We start from the raw sequence: 13,309 nt of genomic DNA on the forward strand, positions 1-13,309 counted from the left end.
CTGTTTTGCGTGTTGGATCGAGATCGAACAATCGACTACATACTCCGACTCCTCGTAGGACCGTCCTACGATTAACCTTTAACTTTAATGTCGATGCCCACTGTATGCAGATTCAAGCGGTCGGGATCTTGTTGGCTTGGGGATTAGTTCTTGATCTCGAACCTTTCCCCGATGCTTCACCTTTTTACCGTGATAATGAAACCGAAAATCTCGGACATGTAGATCATGAAAATGGATAAGCCATCTTAGATGAATCCGGGGAGTGTCGAATGTCGGTGATTGCTGACTGTTCGCGACCTAATCATCGCACCCGAATGGAACTGGTGGTCTGTCGTGGAAATGGCCTACAGACGTCGCACTACAGGGAAAATTGGGTAAATCCTGCGACGATCACTGCTGGCATTCGCAATGCATGAGGTTGTTCAATCTGGTCATTTACCAATGGCTGATCCTGATTCTTGATTAGAGCTCCTGTGTTGAGCGCCCCAACGAACAGCGTATCCAATATTATGTATTCGCGATGCTGTGGACGAAAATGGCATCCCCGTTTTGGTGGGTCGGTCATTCGGGGGAGAAGGTGAGGCAAGGCAGCTCGGGCTTTTGGTTCGCATCAACGCATGTAGAGCATCTAGAAAAATGCGCTCTCCAGCGGCTGTTACTACGACTGGATAGCAGATCCGATACATTTTTCCCGAGTAGTTTCGCTCGTCATAAAGGATAGACGCTTCTTGGGACGCTGCAAGCGTCGGCAGCCGGTCAATAATCAGCGATCATTGTGGCGTTGGCAGCTTTAATCGCCGGATGGTGTCCCGAAAAGGAATTCTGATAGTCAAAAAAGGAGAAAGAGTTTATAGTGCGGAGTAGTCAATCGTTTTGACCTCCCTCTCGTCTGCGACATGAGATTAGTTGTTTGTCATCACGAGCCGGTGTATAAAAGGGCGAATGGCATGTTTTCCGATGCCCACCTTTCTTTCTTCCGTTCTCCCATCTTCCCCTCACCCCTACCCGCAAATCCTTTGCGATGTTTTCCTTCCCCCAGATTACCGCCATTGACCTTGTTTCCAGCTTCGCGCTTGCCGCCGCCTCCATATTCATCGCGTACGTCGCATTTTACGCCATTTACAACGCAATTCTCTCTCCTCTGAGCGCTATTCCTGGTCCGTGGTACGCCGCGATTTCCGACATCTGGCTCACCACCCACGTCGTGCGTCTCGAGCAATGCCAGACAATCCAGTCCCTTTTCGAAAAGTACGGCCCTGTGGTTCGCGTTGGACCCAACAAAGTTGTCTTCAACGATCTTTCTACTATGCGAAGCGTCTACTCTGTCCACAAGTTCGACAAGAGCATATACTACAAGAGTCTCCTCACGTATGTCTCCATTTCATCACGTTACGTGCGACTGTTGATAGTTCCTTGCTTTTCAGGAACGAAAATGACCACGCGTACGTATTTGGGCGCATATATCGGCTTCTAAATACTGATTTCAGGGCAGGATGACCACCCTCGACCACGCTTCTCATTCCGTTCGACGAAAGGGATACGCCCCACACTATATCACGTCTAACCTATCAAAATTTCAAGCCGAGATGCACGATCTCACTTTGGAGCTAGTCAATGTACGTTTTCTGCTGGTCGTGGATGCTATGTATGCTGATTCTGCGCAGGCCTTAGATGGCATGAGCAGAAAAACGTCACTGGAGTGTCTTTCATTGTTCCGCAATCTCATGGTCGACGTTATTGTATCAACGTCGTATGGCTACCGTCTTGGGGCAGTACATAAGTGGTCCATGAATTCCGAAGATCCTCTTTCCACTGCCATTAATGATTTTCCGAAGCGTGGTATTTTAGTATGTGTATCCTCCTGCTCCTTCCGTGCGTCCCTAACTTCCAGCCACAGCGAAGCGTCGTTCCTACCTGGACCTGGAATATTGTCTGCAAGATTCCGAACGCCCGATGGCGTCAACTCGTTGACTCTGATAAGATTATGGCCGAGGTGCGAAGAGCATTCCTCCATCGAATTAATGATCTCATTCTCGTTGTTCCAGTTTGTCAGGGAGCGCGTGTACCAGATGCATGCGCAGATGAACGCAAGAACGTTGGAAGAATCGGAGAAGGTTCCCATGCTGCACAGGCTCCTGAACTACCGCTACAGTTCGAGCAATAATGCGATGCCTGATACCGACATCATCTCGGAGTGCATGGGTCACATGTATGCTTATTTCTTCTGCTCATGCGGAGCGTATCTAATTCTCTGGTTAGGATTGCAGGATCCGACACAACATCGACGACGCTGTCCTATTTCCTCTGGGAGCTTAGTCGTCGCTCGGATGTCGTGAGGAGGCTTCAGGACGAGCTCGACGAGGTTATGCCTAATGCGCGGACCATTCCGGATATGGCTATTCTCCACGGTCTACCTTACTTGAACGCCTTCATCAATGAAGGCAAGTGTACACAAATATTCCTTGCTCCTTTGCTGACGCGGTGACTGCAGGATTGAGAGTGTACTCTGCTGCTCCGAGTCTTCTTGAGCGTGTGGTCCCAGCGTCTACGTCTTACAAGTTCGGACACGAGGCATTTGATCTTATGGGTTTCGCCCTTCCCTCAGGAACGGTAGTTGCTACACAAGCTTGGTCGATGCACCGTAATCCAGCCGTCTTTCTTTCGCCTGAAACGTTCCTCCCTGATCGTTGGTTGGATGCCTCGCCTGATTCTTTGGCGTTGATGAGGCAGCACATGATGCCGTTTGGGACTGGAACTAGGATGTGTGGAGGTCAGAACCTGGCTCATGCAATGATGAGAGTAGTCATAGCGGCCATCGTGAGGAACTTCAACATCGTCGCTCCACCGGAAACAAACGAGAGAAGCATGGAGATCAAAGACAGTTTCGTGAATTGTCTCTGTTACCTTCGCGCGTACATATATGCTCACACTTCTGATTACAGGTTATATTTCCTTCAGCAAATGAGTGCAAACTCATATTCAACCCGAGAACACCCTGATCGGGCTGCCGACACCCTCCGCCCCCATCATTGCAATTTCGAATTCACTTTCTTGGTTGTTTGGTTTTCGTCACTCTTGCTTTCATTGTTATTGCTATCGACACTGTTTCGCGATCCCCCAGGCTTTCACCGCTGTCTTGATTTGGCTTCAGCCGTTTCTCTTTACTCATGTCCACTGCCAACATTGGCAGACCCACTATTGCTATCGACCACTATTCTATGTCGTCCTTAATGGAAGTGCGTGCCCCCTGACGCTGGGAATCCGATACGCTATACTATATTCATATTAATTTTTTTTACACCTTCGTTTGTTCTTGACGTAACTTACATGTCCAATTTTGTTGGAGTAGTTTATTCTAGGGTTATATTATATATCGCTGATTCACTCTACGAAAAGCCCGTCGGGCGTGCTGGAAATCCCAAGTGTAAAGGAAAAAAGAATTTGGCATTCTCATGCGATGTTACCGCCTTTGCTCTCCCAGGGCGCCGCGGGCAATTCTGCGGCCGTCAGTGAGTCGCTGGGCGAAGAAGACTTCACATCGTAGTCGTCATTATTGGCATGGGGGCGTCTTTCAGCGAGATTGGCCGTGTGCATCTCATGCTGTTCGACATGCTGTTCAACGTCAACGAAGACCTGCGGACGGGTCGTTTCTACGCGAAAGATGTGTTTCTAGAAGCGATGTGGATGAGTCTAGCTAGCTGTTCTTTGATGGTCCTGAAACAAACCTTTTTGTTTGGCTCTCGAAGAATGCCGCTGGTGGAGTGTGTATGCGAGCTGGATTCTGGATCACTGAAGTTCCATCCCCGGCGCGAGTTCAACGTGCTCATCATCGCGTTTGTGTAGAGCTTAGACAGCGGAAAATTGAACATGAGGTGCCTGCGTACGCGTGTCCCATTCAAGTTGGAATGCAAAACTTTTTTTTTTTGGAGTTTGAAGGCACTCACATTCCGGTGGACTACGGAAAGTTGATGAGAGTATGTCAGAAAACACGCGGTAAGTGTCAGATCCAGCCACTGACGTCTGAAAGGTAGACAGCTAGGTCTATAATCGCACAGATGGAGGTGGTGAGACCGGTTTGGACGGTCACTGTAAAAATTTAACCCAGGTTTTTTTTAGTTCAAAAAAATCACTATTTGAGTGACCCTAGCCACGGCTACGGTGTTGTCGCTCACATCGGATGATTCGATCGACGAGTTCATCGGTGCCTTGAAATCCAGTCTTGCGCCTTTTCTGTTCAGACTCAGACGGTGAGTGACGCGGACCCTGCCTGGACTATATCATGAACTTGCCCTAAAAAAAGGCTCGTGAATCCAAGTATTCCGAACGGGAGATACTTAGAAGAATGTGTACTACTCACAAATGCCAGACGAGGATTCCAGAGATGAGAATGTCTGATAGACACGCAGCCCCCAGCCAGATGATGACGACGGCCTTGAAGTTTTGGAATTGGATGAATTCGGGGGTTTTCCCTACTTCGAAGGAGGTTGCGATAGCGGCGCCTAGGAAGAGAGAAAAAAAAAAACGGAGATTGGGTTACACGAAAAATAGGATGATGGTTAGGGGCATATATACCAGTTCCAGTCAGTGCGAAGGCCCCCACGATTGTCACGAGCCAGGGGTTGTCGGTGAGGACCTTGACTCTCCACGCGAAGAAGAGTTGGACCATTCCCCCGATGATGCCCTTAGGGATTCAATGAGTTCAGGAGGATCAGAAAAGGCGGATCAAAGGAGCCCAGCCCACCGTAAGCGCAGGGTCTGGATATATCAATTCGAAAAAGCTATGGAATAATTACAATCATCAGAGACATTGATCCCGTACCTGTAGCGAAGACTGTGGTTTTTTTTTTCAGTACCAGGCAGGTTGAAATGAAGAAAAAAACAAAAAACATACCCCAGTCTGCTCTAGCGAGATACGCATCGTCGTCTGAAGCGCGGCCAGTGTGAGTGCACTGTCTACTAGCGGGATCCATAGACTCACCGAAATGGAGGATGAGAGACGCATATAGGTATATGCAGAAGAAAAGCGTGCTTGCGACGTTTGCGACGCAGAGAACGACGATCTATTGGCGTGGGTTTAATGAAGAATGGAAGGAAGACGAACAACTCAGGAAGACCTTCATCCATAATCGATCCCTAGCGTAAGCGGTCCCGATCATCAAAGACGGCTGGTAAAAAGAAAAATAAAATCAAGAACCGACTGACTTCCTGTACGTATTCAGATACATATACATCTGGGTGCCGATGATGCCCAGAAGGATGACATTGATGTAGAGACCAATAAACATGGGACCGCGACTGCCCAGGAATGAGAAATGCGAGAAAAAAGAGCAGAGGGGTACACCACCCACGCGACCTCTGCAGCATTCTTCATCTTTGTGGGGGGGAGGGAAGCGGTGAATGAGGGGACTAGAGAAACGCGCGAGGTGTTGTGAAGATATTCGCGAACCGTCTCAGGTGTCTCCGCATGTAAAAGGAAGATCTAACGAAAGGAGGGAGTGACGTGACGATCTACGCGGCGGAATAAATAAAAAGTCACCATTGAATTGATAAGAGGCCAATTTGAGGTGAAAAGGGTCAGAACAAATAGGGATCCGGAATAACGGCGGGGTGTCTGCTGTTATAGGTACCAACGTCATCAGCTCCGCACACGCACTTGAGTTGTCGCGTTTCGGTCCTATAACGGATCAATACCGTTCGAGTACCTTGGAAGGAATGAATAGCATTTCTAGTGTAAAGGTTCGCCTGCGGTAGAGACGAAAATCCCTAGAAAAAAAAAAGGTAACCACGTGAACATGACAGAGAGGAGTGGCCGCTACAGCTCATAAAGTCGACAATGGATGATAAGGTTGAAAGATATGGGGCATCCGTTGCCCATTCGAACGGTGTCTGAGTCTGGGTGATAAATGTCGCTTATTATCTTCGCATCGACTGGAAGCATAAGAGGGCAATGATGGTATTAGCAGTTTCATAACAACCACAGGAGAAGAAAAGCAAAGTCAAATGCTCGTTGAGATCGGCGCAAGCCTAATCGCCGCCGCCGCCGCCTCCGCAACCTCCACCACCGCACCCGCCTCCGCAACCTCCACCGCCTCCGCACTCGCCTCCACAACCACCACCACGGGAGCCAACACGACTACCACAACCACCCCCACAACCACCCCCACATCCTCCACCACCGCAACCACCTAAAAGAATCGTTTCTTGTCAGGAACTTTTGGCTCTCGAAACAGGAAAAAAGTGACCCTTACCGCCACATCCACCACTGCGCAACGAGACAGGAGCCAAGAACGCCAGATCATCTCGTCCGGAAACCGCCCTATGAATCTGATCACCCCCAACGAGATCGTCCGAAGGCGGGATGCTGTAATAAGGCAACGGCTGTCCGCCCAGTCGTTCTCCTATCTTGATGGCAGATGCGTATCGGATGTTGTAGCATCTCTGTGGGGAGGGGGGGAAGAGGTAGAAAGAGGGTGTGTTCAACTCGCGTTCGTACTGCACTGAAAAAAAAAAACTTGTACTTACCTCCCATGCCAGACAGGTCTTATCAAACGCGTCCGAGAGCGCGTTCTCCTCGACGTTGTCATCGTGGTCAACAGAGCGCTGCAGGTAGCTGATACAGTCGCCATTGTAACTCGGCAGGAGTTGGTGCGTGTGCCACGCAAGATCGATATCTAGCGTGGGTACGAAAAAGTCCTTGGGGTTGCTTGACATGAGGTTGAGGAATCTGCAATTCCACTTATATATTAGCGTCATAAATGAATAAAGAGAAAAACGCACGCATGATATCTCGCGATGCAGTGCTTCAGCGCGACCTCGTCTCCCGGTGAGGCGAAAAAGTCCGATTCGCTCCATCCGAATTTGCGCATCTTGGCGGTGAAAGAACCTTGGCGTAAAACCTAATGTGCCGGCTTAGAAGAGAGAGCGAGAGAGAGAAAAACCCTTTCAAAACGGGTGCTCACTGCGTCAGCGAGATCCAATGAGAATATCTTGTCATTTTTGTAGGCGCTCAAGACCTTGTCCAGCCTATTCCATTTCAGTGCTGGCATTCGAAAGGACCCAAAACTCGCTTACAGTTTGGCTCCTCTGTCCTTCATATAGATGCCCATGTGCTCCTTGAGCTTCGCCATATCGTAACCCACAGCTTCCTGAATATCCATAGCCCATTCACGCGGAGATACCTGGGTTCTTTTAGGCTTGAAGACATCCGACCGCAACACCGCCGCCTTGATCTGCCTCGCACGTATGGGGTCACAAAGAGCTGCGGCACCTGAATAATGGAGCGTCTGTCTACGCACCATTAGACTCTTTAAGCTACAACGATGTGCAGTGAAAACTCACGATAACGTCGCATCGCATACTACAAGATCGACCACGAGCTTGTGAACAGCCAAAGTCTCTTTGGTAACAATATGGCTACACTTTGGGCACGTAAACTTGAAGTTCTGTTGCAGGTATCCGCTATCGTTCGCATCAAGCAGTGCTACAGATGGGAGGTTGTCGATTAAAGGTCAAGAACGATAACACCCGGCGGGACACTCACGAACGGAAAGTCTATCGAAACACTTGGGACATCCAACACCTCGGCTGGTCATCTTTCTGGCGCATTCGAAAGGGTTAAAAGGAAGCCCAGTTAGTTGAGTCCAATTGTGGGACCTCTCAGCTATCACACAGTCGCCGGTGTAGGCAAGGAAGACTCGGTCCTTTATCAAGACTTTTAATCGATGGGAGCAGCATGATATTTACCCAAAAGCGTACCATGATCTCGAACCAATGGCCATGGTCCCCAAGACCTTTGATTCGGAAACTGTCATCAAGATAACGGCTAGAATAATAGTCAGTGAATGACGGACAGCTGAAAGCACCCATTCTCGTACGCAGGGTTTAACTGATAGGCGTGCCAGACCTGCATTATTAATCAGCTGAGAGGTCGAAGGTGGTCTACGAAAGAGCGGCGTACCATGATGACGTCCAGCGGAGGAAGATATTTCACAACAAAGTCTTCACGGTCTACACCCCGCTCTATACAGGATTTCGTCAGGCACCATTTCTCGAATCTGAGCAACATAACCATCAGCTTTGCCCTTACGGTTCCTGTAAAGTAGTTCGCTCACCTCTCAACAGCTAGCGCAACAAACCAATTCCAACGATGGACCTTGTCAGCGGGGATCTGGAGGTAACTTGCTCGCTCCGCTTCCGTCATATTCTCGACTTTGTCCTTCAGCTCAGCAAAGCGGTGCAAAAGAGCCAGATGTCCTTTCAGCTGAGGGACTGTCACAAATGGCTCGGGGACGAGATGACCACCGATGAATATCTTGAACGGTAGGTTGGAGGTCGGCTGCATGCCAGTGCTCTTCCGAAGAAGAGGAGGGTCATTATCAGTTTTGGGGACACGGTGAGGCATAGAAGCAGTGTTGGTGATGGTCAACGTCGAATGAAATGCTGAGACTGAAGAATAATGAGCAGATGGAGGTGGGGGCTCAATGATGGTTACCGCCAACTGACGACTGCGAATGAATTGCGGCATGTTCCGGCATACCAAAATGGGAAGCTCTAAACTGCGAACAGAACTCGATCTGATATTATACCCTCGCTCGTTCCAATCTTGCATGAATCGCATGAGCAAAATGAAGTTATTGACAGAAGTATACTTTACCTTTCAAATGGACCCCGAAGAAGTCCTGAAATGTCCGTGCCTTTCAACGAAGCATGTACTAGTCCTCCACCAGCCGCGCTGCATCGTTGTAACTCTGCGCTAACGAAAAATAGCCATGGGGAGAGATCCATATGTCAGGCTACCCATTTCTGCCCCCCTGCTTTATCGCCGGTTTTAGACTATAAACTGGATATTCGGCAGTTTAGCTGCAGAAACAAAGTTAGTGTTGGCACCGAGCCTACGAAAAATGCAATAATCTAGACTGACCGTTGGCTTCATAGTCAGTACTTTACCACCCAAAGGCTTTCCCGACAGCGACGATTTGTTCTTCGAAAAGGACACCATCCCCATAGCTTCGGCGACTACCGAGTGAAGGGAAAAACAAAGGTATTTAGAGCAAGGGAGAAGATGATGATGGCAGGGCTTCTGAATGTCCCTTGTCAAATTTGCGCGGGGTACCGTACACAGGAATACAGACGCGCCTTTGGGTACACGACAGAGGATCCGCCACACTAGCTTCCACTTTTTTTTCGGTTATGCCCAACCCTTGGAACTATGTCCGATATTCTACAAGCATTCGACGTGAGGACAACTGAAAGAAAGAAAGAACGTTAGTGGTGACGCAATATTTGTTATGAAAGTGCAATTTGATACCGACCCCGACAGTCCTATTGATATTCCTGCCATGAATCCTCTCAGCAAAGGCACCACATTCGACCAATACATTAGGGCAAAGTCAAGGTCTTCGGTAGCTGAGCCGATTCTAATCACGCGAGAGATAGATTCCTGAGCACACAGTTTGAGATTTTCCAACCCAAATATCTTGGGTTTTACGTGGTTATCCGTGTTCTCTGCGCCTTTACTGCCTCAGTACAAGAACCACAGCGAGACAAAACGCACTTTTACTGCACCCGAAGACTTATACCACATCAAGTTCCAAGTTGCAAATTGCCCAGCCCGCTGATGAGGCATTTTTGCCCGAGCGTTCTGTTCCACCAGAGTGAGATATACTGCGAGATACAGAATTCCCTAGTTCATGGTGTATCACAGGAATGAGATAGAAGCGACGCAGTCAGCGTAGGAAAGAAGAACGAGTGTTAGTGAGGGAACGGAAAGACGAATCCTAAAATAGTGATTACTAATACGACTAGTCGATATTAATAGTCGTTTTTCTTAAGAAAAACCAGCCTAACAAAATGTATTGAAAAATCATCATAAATGCGGCACGACAGCACCTCCGGTACATATTCAGAAAATGCAGAAAATATTGCGACTCGTATCACGAAGCAACTAATTTCCGCCGCCACCACCACATCCTCCGCCACTACCACCACATCCACCACCTCCTCCACAGCCTCCTCCACCACCTCCTCCACAGCCTGCACTACCTCCTCCTCCACACCCAGCGCCTAGAAAAAAAAGACCAAATCAGAATATCACTCAAACATCCAGCTACACTCAAAACTCACCACCACTCCCACATCCACCAACACCCTTCAAAAACAAACAGATTAAGTTCAAAGCAAAAAAGTCCGATTAGGAGGACTCACAACAGCAGCACATCCCCCGACCCCTCCACCCCCTCCAACCACATTCCCCGTCATCGCCACACACCCAACCCCATACACATAATTCAACGGAACCGGCACCAAAAACGCCGCGTCATGTCCAACACTCCTATTCCTACTAACCCCCCGCTCTTCTCGCCTAATCCTCCTCTCCCGCTTACTCAGCCTCTCCCGTCTCATAGCGTCGACCTGCCCCTGGTGCTGGAACGGATACACCGCATTATGGTCGCTCGGATGTGTCGCTGCGAGGAGATCGCTTCGATCCCGGGGCGGGACGAGGTGAGAGAGCGCTACCGACTGCTTATGTATCGTTACGAGCCTGCTTATTCGTTGCCCAATCGTGTCGCCCGGGAGCGGACACCCGCAGTGTGTATATGCGATCCCGAATCGGTCCTGCAAAGGCAAAAGGTGTTAGCAAGGGCCCCGAAAAGGGACAGCGCGAATTCACATACTTTCCATGCCCGACAAGTGATATCAAAAGCTCTTGACAGCCTGTTTTCGGCCACCTTGTCGTCATGGTCGACGAACCGACCGACATATTCGAGACAGTCACGCGAGTACTCCCGGGCCATGAGCTGGTGAGTGTGCCAAACCAGGTCAATGTCCAGCGTTGGGACAAAGAATCCAGCAGGTGACGACGACATCAGGTCCAGGAATCTGGTTTGTTTGTGAGGTCCGCTGAGCAACAGGCACCAAGAAGACACCCTGCTTACGCATGATAACGAGCAATACAGTGCCTCAGCGCTACTTCATCCTCGGAGGACGAGAAAAAGTCCGGGTTTGTCCAACCTAGTTTATCCATCTTGTTCACAAACGATCCTTGTCGGAGTACCTTCATCGCGTAAGTGTTCCGCCTGTAGAGTGTTCACAAAGGTACCCACTGCCCCGACGAGATCCAACGAAAATATCTTGTCATCTTCGCACGCGCTCATGATCCGAGACAGCCTATCAATTCAACATCAGGATTGCCAAAGAAACAACAAATACAAACGTACAATTGTCCTCCGTATACCCTCATACGCTGGCCCATAACACTTTGAATTTTCTGCATACTGTAGTTCATTTTCTCCTGTATGTCGACCGCCCATTCCTGTTCGGTTTTCGCATCTCCCTTCCGAAATGCTGGCGGTCTCATCTCCAAAATGCGGGACTTGATAGCCTTCGCACGACCCGAATTGTCGATATTAAAAGGCGTGTGAAGAGTTCCGCTAGATGTCAAAGGTATCAATCAGCAGAAAGAAAGAAGAGACGACAGTCAGAACATACGCAAGGACATCGCTGGAACCCACCAGGTCCTTCACAAGTTTGTGAAAAGACAACTTTTCCTTCGTAATCTTCAGCCAGCACCCTTTGCACCTGGCTGTGAACTCCTGTTGGAGATATCCGGTACCAAGGGAATCTGCCAGGCCTAGATCTCATTCAGAGATGGTTATCAAGACCAACGGCACCAGTATTTACTCACGAACGTCGACCTTCGTGAGACATTTGGAGCAAACTATTTCTCGCTCAGTCAATATCATTGCCGACTCGAAAGGATCATAGGGGAGATGGGTCTTCTGCAGCCAGTTCTGGACACGGGCGTTTGACGGAGGCGAGTCGATGGTGTAGCATGTCCGTTCCTAATCCATCCAGTCAGCTCAACCTTGAAAAAATAATTCAAGGTAACCATACGAGGTCCCGAAACCAGTCACCTATGCTTGCAAGTATCTTGATGTGCTTGTTTCGTAGCGAATCTTCAGAATACCGCCTGATATGCGATCAACATAACATCACGGAAGGTACCACGCGAAGCATACGCAGGATTTGACAAGTAGGCGTGCCAAACCTGTGCAGCTCGAAATTAGCAACACGTTAGATACCAAAACGTACTATCCTTCACCATGATAACATCGACAGGAGGCAGCTGCTGGTCAGCGAAATCCAATTCGTCTTGAGCTGTCAGCGCCTTGCACCATCTTTCGAACCTAACGAACACCGTCAAGCCTCGACAGCCTACCAGTAGCCAAGGAACATACCTCTCAACGGCCAGTCCAACGAACCACGACCACTTGCGGTCCTTATCGCTGGGGACATCTGGGTATCTGGAACGGTCGATCCCTTCGACTCGTTCCTTGAGGGAGGCAAAGTGCCTCAAGAGACATAGGTGGCCCTTGAGCTGAGATATGCTGACAAAGGGTGTCTGGAGGGCACGACTGCCGATGAACAGTGGGTAGGGTGGCTCGTATGAGGGTGGTTGGGCACCACCGTCGTCCCCACCGCTCGGTCGTGTGGAATATGGTGGTAAGACGTCCATTAGATTGAATAGATGGTGGATGATCACAGGGTTTATATCACGGAGCTCCTATTACCGTTTGAGGTTAAGTGGCATCAAAGGGGATATTACGCGTGCACAGCTGGCCCAGGAACTGAAACCTGAGAGGAAACGTCGGAACTTGGTCGACGCTTTATGTATTACACTATCTCATTGCCGTCAGCATAGAGTACATCGCGGAAAACGAAAAACAACGCACTGAATCAGAGACCAAACTTGGTTCGGCTGCTTGTCTACTCGATACTCGAAAATCGAGCTCTAAAGTGAGTGGGTGGATATGCCGAAATCAAAGGCGCTTCCATTGCCAGAGCAATTGCTGTCGAATTCTTTCGAAATTCCTTCATCGCTTTGACAAGTATCTCGGAGCATCGTGGATCAGGTCCGTTCCACCATGCGCAGGGATGTCGTGACAGTTGTCCCGGTCGCAAGAGGCTTGAGAGACTAGCTTTCGGAAGGTGACGCGGATAGGATTATCGGTGTAGACACTAAAGGTCATTGATTGGCTGGACTGGAGTATCGTTATCATCGGTGATCCTCTCCTACGCCAGGAGTCCACATACACATGCACCAGCTGTTGCCCTGAGGGCTGTACAACTGTCAACGACCCCAATTGAATACGACAACAGGCGCATATATCCTGCCCTAAAGTATATATATGCATAATGAGTAAACAAAACAAGCATAGTAAAGAGTTTGCTCACCAATACCGGCACCTCCGCTGGCTTGCTAATTCTGACAACGCGCTTTTTGCTACTGCAGCAATGTCATGAAAATGGA

General features: G+C 49.2%; 4 protein-coding genes across 4 annotated transcripts; 1 reads left to right on the plus strand and 3 right to left on the minus strand.

Annotated features, from left to right (window-relative positions):
- Positions 1–887: 887 nt before the first annotated feature.
- Positions 888–3,364, plus strand: BT62DRAFT_930874 (cytochrome P450). Its single transcript, XM_043186024.1, has 9 exons — positions 888–1,368; positions 1,425–1,442; positions 1,493–1,616; positions 1,665–1,847; positions 1,898–1,993; positions 2,046–2,209; positions 2,260–2,441; positions 2,492–2,886; positions 2,943–3,364. Exons 1-9 carry the CDS (start codon positions 1,022–1,024, stop codon positions 2,997–2,999), a joined length of 1,566 nt encoding a protein of 521 aa, XP_043041327.1. The 5' UTR covers positions 888–1,021; the 3' UTR covers positions 3,000–3,364.
- Positions 3,342–5,291, minus strand: BT62DRAFT_1061614 (uncharacterized protein). Its single transcript, XM_043178622.1, has 10 exons — positions 5,203–5,291; positions 5,115–5,133; positions 4,979–5,060; positions 4,742–4,755; positions 4,573–4,681; positions 4,358–4,499; positions 4,173–4,225; positions 4,019–4,086; positions 3,945–3,955; positions 3,342–3,876 (listed from the first exon to the last, which is right to left on the minus strand). The coding sequence occupies exons 1-10, from the start codon at positions 5,283–5,285 to the stop codon at positions 3,651–3,653; spliced, it is 807 nt and encodes a 268-aa protein (XP_043041328.1). The 5' UTR covers positions 5,286–5,291; the 3' UTR covers positions 3,342–3,650.
- Positions 5,292–5,720: 429 nt separating this feature from the next.
- Positions 5,721–8,835, minus strand: BT62DRAFT_795297 (uncharacterized protein). Its single transcript, XM_043182317.1, has 16 exons — positions 8,654–8,835; positions 8,503–8,601; positions 8,112–8,445; positions 7,958–8,054; positions 7,875–7,903; positions 7,756–7,822; positions 7,654–7,700; positions 7,541–7,596; positions 7,339–7,480; positions 7,072–7,287; positions 6,960–7,023; positions 6,778–6,896; positions 6,523–6,724; positions 6,249–6,438; positions 5,817–6,185; positions 5,721–5,763 (listed from the first exon to the last, which is right to left on the minus strand). The coding sequence occupies exons 2-15, from the start codon at positions 8,522–8,524 to the stop codon at positions 6,025–6,027; spliced, it is 1,746 nt and encodes a 581-aa protein (XP_043041329.1). The 5' UTR covers positions 8,525–8,601; positions 8,654–8,835; the 3' UTR covers positions 5,721–5,763; positions 5,817–6,024.
- An 890-nt stretch (positions 8,836–9,725) lies between these two features.
- On the minus strand, positions 9,726–12,514 carry BT62DRAFT_1004598 (uncharacterized protein; the record flags this gene model as incomplete). Its single annotated transcript, XM_043177048.1, has 13 exons — positions 9,726–9,776; positions 9,847–10,062; positions 10,204–10,614; positions 10,674–10,878; positions 10,935–11,053; positions 11,103–11,166; positions 11,217–11,429; positions 11,488–11,629; positions 11,684–11,840; positions 11,893–11,968; positions 12,018–12,046; positions 12,101–12,185; positions 12,237–12,514. The coding sequence occupies 13 exons, from the start codon at positions 12,512–12,514 to the stop codon at positions 9,726–9,728; spliced, it is 2,046 nt and encodes a 681-aa protein (XP_043041330.1).
- Between the last annotated feature and the right edge of the window lie 795 nt (positions 12,515–13,309).

The sequence above is a fragment of the Guyanagaster necrorhizus genome (genome assembly GCF_019112545.1).
Source record: "Guyanagaster necrorhizus MCA 3950 unplaced genomic scaffold BT62scaffold_9, whole genome shotgun sequence".
Lineage (NCBI taxonomy): Eukaryota > Fungi > Basidiomycota > Agaricomycetes > Agaricales > Physalacriaceae > Guyanagaster > Guyanagaster necrorhizus.

Bases quoted from the DNA above. Each gene is read 5' to 3' on its own strand.
- BT62DRAFT_930874 (XM_043186024.1), top strand. From the start codon at position 1,022: ATGTTTTCCTTCCCCCAGATTACCGCCATTGACCTTGTTTCCAGCTTC. The intron at 2,442-2,491 runs GCAAGTGTACAC...CGGTGACTGCAG, and splicing joins GAACGCCTTCATCAATGAAG to GATTGAGAGTGTACTCTGCT. The intron at 2,887-2,942 runs GTGAATTGTCTC...TTCTGATTACAG, and splicing joins TGGAGATCAAAGACAGTTTC to GTTATATTTCCTTCAGCAAA.
- BT62DRAFT_1061614 (XM_043178622.1), bottom strand. From the start codon at position 5,285: ATGTTTATTGGTCTCTACATCAATGTCATCCTTCTGGGCATCATCGGC. The intron at 4,226-4,357 runs GTGAGTAGTACA...TGAACAGAAAAG, and splicing joins GGAATCCTCGTCTGGCATTT to GCGCAAGACTGGATTTCAAG. The intron at 4,087-4,172 runs GTGAGCGACAAC...AAATTTTTACAG, and splicing joins CGTCGATCGAATCATCCGAT to TGACCGTCCAAACCGGTCTC.
- BT62DRAFT_795297 (XM_043182317.1), bottom strand. From the start codon at position 8,524: ATGCCGCAATTCATTCGCAGTC. The intron at 7,597-7,653 runs GTCCCACAATTG...CGAATGCGCCAG, and splicing joins GACTGTGTGATAGCTGAGAG to AAAGATGACCAGCCGAGGTG. The intron at 6,897-6,959 runs GTGAGCACCCGT...CCGGCACATTAG, and splicing joins CATTGGATCTCGCTGACGCA to GTTTTACGCCAAGGTTCTTT.